The sequence below is a fragment of the Mytilus edulis genome, chromosome 10 (assembly GCF_963676685.1).
Source record: "Mytilus edulis chromosome 10, xbMytEdul2.2, whole genome shotgun sequence".
Taxonomy (NCBI): domain Eukaryota; kingdom Metazoa; phylum Mollusca; class Bivalvia; order Mytilida; family Mytilidae; genus Mytilus; species Mytilus edulis.
This window is the reverse complement of record NC_092353.1, coordinates 81,066,912-81,080,902: the sequence shown is the minus strand read 5'-3', so window position 1 is coordinate 81,080,902 and position 13,991 is coordinate 81,066,912. Positions and strand designations below refer to the sequence as shown.

General features: G+C 30.6%; 1 protein-coding gene across 2 annotated transcripts in view; it reads left to right on the top strand.

The window, feature by feature from the left end:
- LOC139492030 (kinetochore protein NDC80 homolog) overlaps positions 1–13,991 on the top strand; it is a 79,129-nt gene that overhangs the window by 43,534 nt on the left and 21,604 nt on the right. The window contains exons 3-7 of one of the 2 annotated variants that reach the window (XM_071280092.1): positions 7,717–7,961; positions 9,738–9,748; positions 10,153–10,253; positions 11,108–11,194; positions 12,555–12,740. In XM_071280092.1, coding sequence (XP_071136193.1) covers positions 7,738–7,961; positions 9,738–9,748; positions 10,153–10,253; positions 11,108–11,194; positions 12,555–12,740 — 609 coding nt within the window. In that variant the 5' untranslated portion in view covers positions 7,717–7,737. Of the gene's footprint in view, positions 1–7,716; positions 7,962–9,737; positions 9,749–10,141; positions 10,254–11,107; positions 11,195–12,554; positions 12,741–13,991 lie in introns of both variants that reach the window. The other variant, XM_071280091.1, reaches the window with a different exon arrangement.

Below are 13,991 nucleotides of genomic sequence, written 5' to 3'. Positions count from 1 at the left end.
TTCAATAGTGAATAATGCATAAAATCTGACCCTGATAAAACTAAATTTCAGTTTAAACCAAACAATTTCTTAAATTGTATAAATGTAAAACTTACTTAAAATCTTTGGAAATACAAGTTGCTATTATGATTTTAGCCTCTCTCTGGCTTAATTACAAAAAAAAATGGTGTGCATGAAGCACATGTAACAGCAGGTGAAAAAACACTTTAAGCGGAATCGATGGTACAATTCAAATATGTTTTTTTAAATATAAATGTTTCTTTTTTTCTTTAACCCTTTCCTGCATAATGACGCCTTTTGACGCCACCCCCCTTACTACATAATGACGCCTTTTGACGCCTGTGTAGTACCTCAGTTGAAACACTTTGACTACAAAGTGTCTGCAGTTGACTTAAAAAAATTTGTATCCAATTTGAAAAGGAATATCATTTCAATGGAGGAAAGGGTTAAATAAACTTTATCATATAATTAATAGAAAAATAAAATTAAAAAAAACGGGGTAACCATTCATTTACGCTCACAATCTGCCTTTGCATTTTTGTTCAAGTTATTTTTTTCTGTTGAACTAATAGGAGAAAAAGAGGTAATTTCAAAAATAAAAAAATAAAAAATGTTTACTTTAAAAAAAAAAACATATAGGTCATTGGCATTTTTGCACCATAAGTGATATGATTTTGAGCTTTTTCATTAATATGAACATTATAAAAGTCATCTCATGCCAAAACAATTTATTTTGGTTGATTTATATACCATAAAGTAACTGACTGATAGTGTAATAAATAAAAATTTTAATAAAAAAAAGTTTTTGATGAAATTCTTGTACCAGCAAGCCTCCTTTTATTCAGAAGTACATATAATATAGACATTTCGTATGCCACAACACAACTCATCATATAAGACAAGGATTAGGGCCAAGTTGAAATTAGGACAAGTTTTTCATTAATAGGTTGTAAAAATGAGAAATTAAAGATGCATTGTTTTTTTTTTGTCATATATTTTTTTTCTTTTTTGTAATGTCTTCAATTTTTTAGATTTTTCAATTTTCAATACAAGTTTACATGAAATTTTTGGGTTATATTTTTTTATGCTAACCTTCGAAACAATTTTGTATTTTCAGAAGAATAATCTTTTTTGCCTTTTACAGAGAAATCATGTATCACAAATTATTGAAAAATAACTAAAAAAAGTTTCTGCAGGAAAACATTTGTCTTTTGAAAGTTTTGGTTAAAATTATTGACTTATCTCCCTTGATGCAATGTTTTAGAAGAAATTTAAGGATATCTGATATTGACTACAAACTGAAACGAGGTAAACTCTCTGAAATAATTAAATAAGCATGAAATCTGGACCTTTCTTTTTTATGCAAAAGGGTTTAACAGCTTACATATTTTTATCATGTAATTTATTTGAAGGCTAATTTAAAAAAAAATTGTTTCAATGTTAAGGATGTACAGGTGAGGTGAGGTAAAAATTAAGAAATTAAAATGAATTCTTTACGCTGGTAGGGCATCAATTAAGGACAAAGATAAGCTAAAAATATTCATAGGTCATGGACCTCCTTTTCGAGATATTTGAGATTTAAAATATGGCAGCAAAAGGCTGACTCAGACTTTTACTTTATATTTGCATTGGTACTATTTTGGTCTCAAAACAAAAGAAAGAAAATCAAGGATCTTCTAAAAATTTAGTAAATGACCTTTCATGAGCTGTTAAGTCTTATATTAAAAAATAAATGGGTGTTATGGGGCAAAATATTTTACATTGTATTGTATTGAAAAACACCAAGGAGTCTGAACATTTGACACAAATTCCAAAACCTCACCTAAGTACATTCTGAAGGTGAAATAATATGAATTTTATGATGATTAAAAAAATACATTCTATTCTAATATTCTTAGTATAAACCAAAAAATTAAGATTTTATTAAATTTTAAAAATAGATACTTTATTCTCTATATAATATAATAAGGATATAGTTCCTACCTTGATCAGCAGGTCTTCAATCTTCTCTTGAACAATTAAATGTACCAATTTTTTTAAATTTATAATATTATAATTAGTAGCAGTAGGTCAGGTGATTTCTATCTGATTGGTCATGTGATTTCTATCTGATTGGTCATTGTTATTTACTCAAACTAATTAAGGTATGGCTTGGGAAAATAACAACCAATGGAAAAAAAGACAAAGAAGCCATAATGTCTTTTTTAGTAAAAGAAATCAAGAAGAAGCCATACCTAATAATAAAATAGAATTTGTGATTTGAAAAAAAAATAAAAAATTAATAGTTTAAATAATTCATGTTAGAATAGATAACAAATGAGAAAAGCAGAAAACAATGAAACCTAAAAAAACAAAAAAATAAATCTGCCATAAAACATTTAAAACAACCAACCAAAAAATTGTTTATAAAAAAATAGTTATTTTGTGCATCATCACAAATTTTGGTATTTTTTCTATGACTTTGTTTGTCTGGGACAATTACACTAGTATTTATAAGAATTAGTGACCATAATTTAAATATAGAAAAAGGCAGACATACTAATATTCCTAGAGAGCAGAGATTATGCCTTAAATGTAAAACATTAGAAAACGAAAAACATTTTATATTAGATTGTAAATTAAATATGGAACTAAGAAATAACTTTTTTAACAATTTGGATTTTAATTTTTCTGTTAAAGATTTATCTGATGAAGAAAAGTTGATTTTTATACTCAATCCATCAACACCATCACAAGTAAATAAATTGGGGTCCTACATCAAAAGGTCATTAGAACTGAGGACAGGGGACACTGGAATATTTACTGTAAATGAATGATTGTGTATATATATATATATGTGAAATATAGTTATATTGTTTATTATTTTGTATGTCACAAACTTAATGTTTAAAGTTTACATGGCAATAAATATTTGAATTTGAATTTATTATAAGTGCATGTGATGTTTCGTGTTTCAATTTGTATACTAGGTACAATCTGGTCAATTTATATAAACCAAAGTCATATGTACACTATCATAAACTTTAGCTTATCTTGTACTCATGTTAAAAGCCAAGTAATTAAATTAATTTCGTGAAAAATATTTTATTTTATATTTGAATTTTCCAAAACCATTCAGTCTTAACCCTCTCCTCCATAATGACGCCTGTGTAGTACCTCAGTTGAAATGCTTTGACTACAAAATGTCTGCATCAGACTTGGAAAAAATTGAATACATGATGAAACGGATATTCATGAGAATTATCTGATTTGAATTTCATTGATGAAATATTGGTTTTCACAATGCATTAACACTTTAAAACTGATGATTTTTTTTAACTGAAAAAAATCCTATGCGAATTAAGTATATTAAAAAAAAAATCTATGGAGGAAAGGGTTAAACATGTATATGTATATATGTTAACTTATAATAGTTTTATTGATAATATATCATAAAGTTTTGAAGAACAAATGGAACATTTGATATGTGAAGTTGAAAATTCTCTTCTCCCCTTTTAATTAAGATTTTTTTATGGTAGTTATACCTTATTGATTTGTTATAATTGCTTTCATTATCTAAACAGTAATAATATTTGCCACTGAACATACAGCAAATAAATGTCAATATAAAAAAGAAGATGTGGTATGATTGCCAATGAGACAACTATCCACAAAAGACCAAAATGACACAGACATTAACAACTATAGGTCACTGTATGGCCTTCAAAGCAAAGCCCATACCGCATAGTGAGCTATAAAAGGCCCCTATAAGACAATGTAAAACAATTCAAACGAGAAAACTAACAGCCTTATTTATGTAAAAAAATGAACGAAAAACAAGATCATATTTATAATGTTAAATAGTGTTGTGCTGTATACTTTTTCATATCCATGCCTGTCAGTAACCTTAGCATGACCAACATAACAAGATATCCATTACTGCATTAGTTATCTATAATTTCAGTTCTATATATAGATATGGTTATGAAATATGCAAAAGGGAGTAACAGATTGAAGTGTTACATTGTTTTGGATGGCAAACTTAGCCCTAAGAAATTTTCTCTCTTGGCTTTTGAAAAGTCTTTAACGCTTTCAGTTGCCCCATGTTCATTTATACCTGTGTCTTTACCTTAATCACATAATGACAAACATTGAACATTATTATATTTTTTGATAAACAGAGATGTGCACAATGTCACAGAGAAATTATCATAAAAACTGAGAAAACTTTCCAAAACCCATCAGATTTAAAGAACATTGATAAGATTGGAGATGTTGAGGGATTGACCATGATACAACAGTCTACCAATTTGTATACCAGGGTCCAAATGAAAAGCATGTAGATAGGTCACTGTATGGCCTTCAACAATGAGCAAAACCCATAAATTTTTTAGTCAGCTTTATGATTATATATGAAAAAATTCAATAGAAAATACTAGCTGCCTAATTTATGACTTAACATTCTAAACAGAAAACATGAATACCAGATGACAACAAAAGATGTCTTCTGATCTTTTTTTCATGTGTAGCACTCTTGTTGTCAGGTGCTGAAACTTACGTTGGCTTTATTTGAATCTTTAACATTGGAGAATTATCCCTACTTCCATAATTTGAATACTTACAATTTTTCATTATAGTTTAAATCTAAGTCATAAAAGTTATTTTTTGAATTTAGAAATTTTACAGTTGGGGAAAAATGTATTCATGAATATAAAATATTAGTATTGAATAAAATAAATTCCACACCTTTAATTTTGATAGAATTGTATGTTTTCATAGTATTGGAATCATGGTGATAAAGTTTTTTTCTAATATTAATGTTGGTGAATGTTTTATTTAAATCAATTCTTGATCTTCAATGTTTTTATCAATTTGTTCCTGTATGTGTTTTATTCATTTTTTTTTTTTTTTTGTTATTAATTTGTAAATGTTTTGTACACATTTTAATTTGCTTGTATTGTCATGATTGTTGTAATGCATAAGTTTCTTGTAAAACTTATTTTTGTAATTATTGTTTTTTTTTAATTTATTTCCATAAATTTTATTTGTTTTATTAAAAATTGAAAACAAGAAAAAAATATTTGAAACAACTAAACAATACATGGCTTCACAATTTGTGTTTTCACTAGTATGTCTAATTAAAAAGGAAACTTGTAGGGTTTGGTTATTTTTGATTTGTATGGTTTCAGAAACAAAGAGAAAGTTTATTATGGCTTCATTAGGGCAGTGATGGGTATAGTATGGGCTTGGGGTCAAAAGACAAGCTTGTGATTGAGTAAAATGGCTTTGGAATGGTAGCTTGTATCTTGTTAAATTTAGGGCTTTGTGGTTCAAAGAAAATTACTTTTTCTCAAAATTTAGGGCTTGAAAGGAAAAAAAAACATGTTTATCTAACCTAAAGAAATTTATGTCTTGAAAATGCAGTTTGTTAGATTAATTAATATCAAGGAAAACTTGAATAAACTTATGTTTGCACATAACATAATTAATTTTGAAAATAGAATACAAACTGAAATAAAAATGAATATTTTTAAAGATTTATAAAAAAATAATAATAATAAAATTATCAATCACAAAAATTTGAAAAATAAATGCATTGGTATTAATTATAATAATTTCTAAATAAAACTCAAGCTTTGAATATGTAGAAGTCTTAAACCAACTATTTATTTCTTAAAGCAATTAAAACAAGTAATGTGTTGCCTTTCTTTGCCTACCATTTTGTTTTGTTTAAAACTTGTTGAGAATGCAGTTAATTTTTTACATATATGTGGATTATAGTAAGCATTGAACTATTAGAGCAATCCAATCAAATATCTTTCAGTGTCCCATTTTGATTTTTAAAAAAAATCTGCCAGATTAAATTGTGGAAAGTGACATATTTTATATCTTCACAATACTTTTCCTTCAAATTTAGATATTTTTATGATATTTAAAAATGAGTCTAAAATGTAGTTTTCTATTTCTCCACTCTTTTTATTCTAGTATAAAATGTTTGCTGGATTTATATAAAGAGTCAGATGGTTCACATTTTTTGGAGAGCTGCCAACTTCTCAATTACAAATTTAAAGCAATACTAGAGAATCTGGAGCTTACTGTTTATACTGTAAATAAAGATTTTATACAATGTTTTTATCTATGCGAAAAATGTAACATGTAACACATATAGATTTCACTACTGCAACAAGTGTGTTACAATATTTCTCACCTCAAGAAAGTTGTGCACTTTATATGTGAAGTTATCCGTCATGGTCGCCTTATTTCCTGCCGTCACAATAGGAAAATTCAGAAGAAACCATGAAAATTAACGTCACTATTAAATTACAACTATAAATCAGTACAATTCATTCTTTTTTCCGCCTTTATTTTTATTAGAGAATCCTCCCAGACCAGAGCTAAATGTGTTACAATTTGGAAAAATGATTTATTTTTTTTTTAAATGTTTGCTTACATGGTCTCATGTTGAGTTATTTCCCTTTTTCAGATTGCCTGTATAAGTTTATAGAATTACTTGACTGTATAATGGGACCTGTTGTAAACTACAAATGTTTACAACAGTCAATTACTAAAAATGACAAGTCATATTGATAGAACATCAATTTAGGAGATTAGAGAATATATCATTTTTATGCCCCACCTACGATAGTAGAGGGGCATTATGTTTTCTGGTCTGTGCGTCCCTCTGTCTGTTCCTCCGTCCGTTCGTCCCACTTCAGGTTAAAGTTTTTGGTCAAGGTAGTTTTTAATGAAGTTGAAGTCCAATCAACTTGAAACTTAGTACACAGGTTTCCTATGATATGATCTTTCTAATTTTAATGCCAAATTAAAGTTTTGACCCCAATTTCATGGTCCACTGAACATAGAAAATGATAGTGCAAGTTTCAGGTTAAAGTTTTTGGTCAAGGTAGTTTTGGATGAAGTTGGAAGTCAAATCAACTTGAAACTTAGTATACATGTTCCCTATGATATGATCTTTCTAATTTTGTATTAATTAATCCAATTTAATTTTGCTGTATATATTCCTTTTTATGAAATAAGACTGACCCTGGTAAGAAATTGTTCTCAATATTTTGATGTCTTTCAGTAAAAAATTATCTATTGTGATTTCAGCTGTTTTCCAGCTTGAACCGTCTTTGGAATTTGATTCCCAAACAAAAACTCACTCAAAATTTGAAGCATGCCTGAAATATCAGTAATAAGTCCAAAATCATCAATTTTCCGTTAACCTTATAAGAGTACCTGAGATCAACCCCATTTTATTTTTATTTTGAGTTTTGTGTGACTCAGTCTTTATTTTTATAATGTAGTGTTTGGTTTACTGTTCTTGTCTTTTAGTAGATTTATCATGTTTGTCCTCTTCTTTTTTTCAAAGTTAATTTTATAATAGCTATAAAATAGCAAGTGAATTTTGCCAAGCATGACACTTGTAAAAACTCAAAACTCTAAATCAAAAGACCGACAGGGCATTGTTTTAAAGAACGAAGTGACAAACAAGTCCTCAATTTTCAACTCACCAATAATGATGGTATGAGCAACACCAACATATCCCATAAAAACCGTGGGTAACCTCAGGTGCTTAGAATTGTTTTATCACTTCCTTTTACATTTATGACATCAGTTTAAGGACTTTTTGAGCTGATGCAGCGTAAACCAATTAATCCACTAATGACGTCCAATTTTCTACAAATATCACATGACATTGTAACAAATTAAACAACAATCTTCCATATTTTTCAGTTCTTAAACAAGTATCTTAAAATGAGGAAATCCAGTATTGGAGGGAACCGACTGAGTAGTCATGGTAGTAGTAGTAGCAGACGGTCATCTTCTGTGGCCCCTCTCAGAGTTCGTAATGACAACACACATAATACACAGCACCAGAGCAGACTGTCCTCCGGAACATCTCGGTTGTCATTCGGCAGGTCTGCTAGCAGTGGTTCAGGGAAGAGTCCTTTAGGCAAATTTGGAATGCCAATGGGCAGGTATGTAATATTATTATACGACCGCAAAAAAACTTTGGGATCATATAATGGTATGATGTCATTGTCGTCCGAAGACACATTGGTTTCCGGACAATCACTTTAGTTTAAGCAAATAGATCTTAATGAAATTTTTTCAGAAGGTTCAATGCCACAAAAGGAAGGTTGGGATCTATTTCTTGGGATGATGGTCCCAACTGTTTAGGAATTAGGGGCCAAAAGGGGCCCAAAACAAGCATTTTTCTAGTTTCAGGCTAATAACTTGTGTCTAAGTATTTCAATTGCTCTGAAATTATACCACAATGTTTAAAACCACAAGTAGGTCTGGATTCATTTTAGGGGTTATGGGGCCGAAGTTTAGGATTTAAGGGCCAAAAAGTGTCCAAAAACAAGCATTTTTCTAGTTTCCAGACAATAACTTGTGTGTAATTTATGGATATCTCTGAAATTGTACCACAGTGTTCCATATATCAAAGGGGAGGCTGGGATTAAGTTTTGGGTTAATTGCCCAAAATATATAGGAATTAGGGGCCAAAAAAGGGCCAAAAAGAAGCATTTTTCTAGTTTCCAGGCAATTACTTGTGTTTAAGTGTATGGATCTCTCTGAAATTGTACTACAATGTTCCATACTACAAAGGAAAGGATGGGATTGATTTTAAAGGTTATTGCTCCAAGGGGGGTTTCATTAAGTGGGGGGGGGGAGGATTTTTTGTTTACAATTTTTTTAAGGGATTCCTTTTTTTCAAATTTCGAAATAAGATTTTTACCACATTTATTTTGTGACAAAAACCTATATTATGTAAAAAAATTGGATCACAATCCAAATTCAGACAGTATCAAGCATGAATATTGTGACCAAATTTGCCCCAACTGTTCAGGGTTTCGACCTCTGCGGATGTATAAAGTTGAGCCCTGGGGAGCACTTGGTTTCCTACATTTATTGTATGTTAAAAGAGAGAAAAAAGATACTAAAGGGATATTCAAACTCACAAGACAAATAAACTGACAACGCCATGGCTAAAAACAAATAAACGATGGAAAGACAAACAGTACACAAAACACAACCTCAAAACTAAAGACTGAGCAAACTAATTGTTTGTGTCATTGGGTTGCTGTCTCAATTACAAATATCCCACTTCTGTATTTTCATATCAACCTGTAAGAATCTTTGACCTTATTTTGATAATTGTTGCACAAGTATTGGCGACAAAAAAAATATGTACTTTCATCCAGTAAGAGCAAAGTTTTTATTTGACCCCTGAACACAGACCGCATGTCATACTGTAGATTCATTTTTTTTCGTGGGCACCAATTTTTTTGTGGACAGATAAAAATCTGCCTTTTCGTTGGTATTTGATTTCTTGGTTATGCCAAAGACCCTATAGAAAATTTCACCTGAACCCATGACATCCACAAAATTTTGTATCCAACGAATAATAAGGTATTCACAATACATTTGTACTATTCTACATACATATTTTATATTTTCAAATTTTTATGTGATTCACTTGACAAAACCAAGCTTACAAGAAGAGAAGTCCCATATTATACATAGATATCTTCTGATGTTTTTCCAGGTTGTCCAGAGGTAGTAGTGTTGGTCTCCGTGGACAGAACTGTGTACCAAAAGACCCTAGACCTGTATCTGATAAATTATTATGTTCTGATGTTTTTCCAGGTTGTCCAGGGGTAGTAGTGTTGGTCTCCGTGGACAGAACTGTGTACCAAAGGACCCCAGACCTGTATCTGATAAATTATTATGTTCTGATGTTTTTCTAGGTTGTCCAGGGGTAGTAGTGTTGGTCTCCGTGGACAGAACTGTGTACCAAAGGACCCCAGACCTGTATCTGATAAATTATTATGTTCTGATGTTTTTCCAGGTTGTCCAGAGGTAGTAGTGTTGGTCTCCGTGGACAGAACTGTGTACCAAAGGACCCCAGACCTGTATCTGATAAATTATTATGTTCTGATGTTTTTCCAGGTTGTCCAGAGGTAGTAGTGTTGGTCTCCGTGGACAGAACTGTGTACCAAAGGACCCCAGACCTGTATCTGATAAATTATTATGTTCTGATGTTTTTCCAGGTTGTCCAGAGGTAGTAGTGTTGGTCTCCGTGGACAGAACTGTGTACCAAAGGACCCCAGACCTGTATCTGATAAATTATTATGTTCTGATGTTTTTCCAGGTTGTCCAGAGGTAGTAGTGTTGGTCTCCGTGGACAGAACTGTGTACCAAAAGACCCCAGACCTGTATCTGATAAATTATTCCAGAGAAATTGTATAAAGAAATTAGTAGAGGTAACATAATTAAAGGACTCTTTGTTTGAATAATGGCTTAGTTAAAATTTGTCTTCATCACCTACCTAGCTTTGCATTCCCACTCAAATTGAACCCTCAAATTTGTCAAAAAGTTAGTTTTAGAATCATAAGTTCAATTATTACCTGCCCCAGAACTTTTTCAATCGAGAAGCTGTATTCATTTAATAGCAAATATAAATATCGCAAAAATTTGAAACTTGGATCTTTCCTTTTCTAATTTATACATAAAGTATTTTTGAAAATCATAAAATTAAATTGCTGCAATTTGGGCAGAAAAGGCTAAACAAGAAATAAAGTGTGGAAAGTAAGTTGGTTTACAATAAACCAAAGTCTCAATATTATCATATTTTTTGTAACCTTGATAAGTCATATGTGTGAAACTTGAGTTACAAAATTGAAATATGTATAAAAGGGGATGATGGGTATACATTAATTTAAACTCCTATTTTAATTGACTATTATTGCCAGTTTTCCTGTTTGTGGTCAGCTGATCTCTCTGGGCACTCAGGACCCTTCCAACAATAAACAAAAGTGGTGAAAGTGGCATTAAACACCCAAAATCAACTAATCAGTTGTTAAGATTATGAAGTGTATTAGATATTAGATTTACCGTAACATGCCAAAATGTTTACTGTATCATGAACTTAACTGAACCACCAGATCACTGATATCCGCTGGTTACCATGGCTACCGTATCTATATAAATAGGAAACAAACATTAATTCAACATTCTGCCTCCGATGAAGGTCCCTTTTGGACCGAAACCGGTCAGCCTATGAAGCGTACAAATGGTGTATGACAGTCCAATGTTAATCCTTGTTATTATATTTCAGTTTTTATCTGAGAAGTTGTACCCTCACAGTATATCTGATAAATTACTGCAGTCTCCGACCAGCAAAGACTTCTTCAGGATATTTGAGGTATTTATATTGTAGACAAAAAGTTCTGGAAGAGTAGGTTTAAAATATGTCATCTTACTTCTTAAAAATATGTATTTCTTAATGATAATGCTGTTTCTGCAATGAAATATTAATATGTACATGTTTTAAAGGGCTTTTTGGAGCGAGAGCTATGAATTAGTTTACACATCAATAAATTCTGTAAAGGTACCTTTATTTCTTAAAATTGAAGAAAGTTTTACTTAAAATGATGTCCAGAAAACATGTTTAATCAACATTATCAGAATTTATACATCTGAATACTCCTCACAGGATTAATATGAACAAAAGGTTTATACATGTGTAAACTTTTTTGGTTCATTGACCCTCAACAATAAAAAAGACAATGTATATAAACATTAATTTCACTTGCTTTGGCTTTTGAGTTTCATTGACTTAAATTGGGTTGGGGTTACTTACCTCCCTTGGATATCATGTTGAAGGTAAATTGATCGATTTTGACACATTTAATATTAAGCAAGTCTGTAAGGATGCATGTCTGATAATATAGACAATGTAATTTCCCATAGGAACTCCTATTACACCTAACACAGTGGTGTTTTTACTATATGAATTTCATTGACTTAATTTAGGTTGGAGCTACTTCCCTTGGGTGCCATGTTTGGGGGTAATCTGGTTCATTTTCTTTTTTCAACTTACTTAATTGGCACATTTTGTATTAAGCAAGCCTGAAAAGATGCACTTCTGTAAATATGGACAATGCAATTTCCCATAGGAGCTCCTATTATGATAATGCTATGAAGTTTTAAAAAAAATCATACCTTGCCCTTGGACTAGAAAATTCACATAAACTATTATTTTGAAAGGTCTAAATACAGGGTTATGCTACATATTTTCAATATTTATATGCATCAAACTTTTAAGAGTTTAAACTTAAACTAAAATTCTGTAAAACAACTCCCTTTACCCCCACCCCCAAGTCCTCCTGAGAATTTAATGTGAGGGCTATCCAACTGTATTTATTCTAAAAAAGGGAAATAAGGCTATTCAAGTTATGTCAATGGAAAAATTATTTTGATAATACAAATTGTCATTTAATTTCCAGTTCATAAATTTATTGATGGTAGACAATTTACGTTTATCGGTAATGTCTCTTTTCTTTTGGTTATCATGCTCTTCAATTAGATGATATTTATGCCCTTAAAATTTTTGCGTACTTCAAAATCTGTGTCATTGGTTCAAGTCATGTAAGAAATACAAAAAAAATATGGAACATATTTCAATCCTGAAAAAAAATATTTAACACTAATATTTTATATTCAAATTTTACATTACTCCCTGACTGATATGAAGTTTATTATTGTTATACTTTTTTTTCCAGTTCCTGTATGGTTTCCTAGTTCCAAAGTTCAAGTTGGATAAGAAGCCAGAAGAACAGATACCTAAGATATTCAAGCAGATAGGTTACCCATTCATGATTTCTAAGAGTCAGATGTTTGCCTTGGGATCACCACACACATGGCCACACATTCTGGCTGCAGTCTCCTGGCTTGTGGACTTAATCCATGTATGTGTTGTTTTGTAACCAATTGGAATCCTTATTTGTTTTTTTCTTGAATACCCCTGTTTACTGTAGATTTTTAATTATTTGTGGAATATGAATTTTCATTGGAATACATGAACCTCAAAGGAGTAGGTCCAGTAAGACCCCTTTTTGGCCCCAAAATACAGCAGTTTTATAAAATTGTTAAAATGTAAACTTTTAGCTAGTTATTTGAAAGTACAATGCTTCTGCTACCTGAATATGTGCTGTTTTTGACAATACAATGCACATATATAGGGTACTAGCATCATTAAGTCATGCTAAATTACTGAAATCGCCATAATTTGAGCATTTTAGTTAAAATTTTGACGGTTTCGTCTTAAATGAAAGTGGCCGCATCCGTGTTCATTCTTAATATTGAAATGTAAGTTGTATTTGATGATAATACAAAACATATATAAAGGTTGAGGATGAACACGGATGTGGCCACTTTCATTTTTGACAAAAATCATCTGAAAAGTGACATTTTTTGGCATATTTGATAGATTTTTCCAATTTAAGCTTGAATTGGAGCCTTTTTAATGACAAAATCAGTTAAATCTTTCACATTAATAAATTGAATCCCCTGAAATAGACACTTAAGAGGCTGTCCAAGTACATATCAGACAAATCCTATGATATGGGTTGCGCAACATAATTTTTTTCCCACTGAATTTTTGTTTCCAATGCAATGTTTATATTATACAAAGGATATACATGTATATGTCAAAGATATTTTTCAATCAACAGTGGATGGCTCAGAAAATGATTTTAAAGTTCACTAACAATGCAACAAAATTTTGTACAAAATGAAAAGTTATTTCCCCTTTTCAATGAATTTTCAGTGCTTTATATGTATTTTTTTTTCTCTTTATTTGTTGCAGTTAAGAAAAAAAACAAAATTTAACTTTGAGAAAGAATGAATTTGTGATATGAAATAGATGAAAAAATTTTGAAAACAAAATATGTCATTTTCCTACTAAAGGGCATGGTTCTCTCTCACTCCAGCTTTCTCCAGCAATAAAAATTGACTTCCACTAAATAGAACAAAAGTGTTGAAAGTGACATTAAACATCAACTAATCAATCATAATACTTGATATTCTGATTTTCTTTAATAAATCTGTTACCGTCATGTATGTATCGTGCTGTTTTCTATAAGAAAAAATAATTGACATAGCATGAACAGATAGCACCAATCACTAGCAAAAACAAAAGAGACTAAAACAAAGACAAA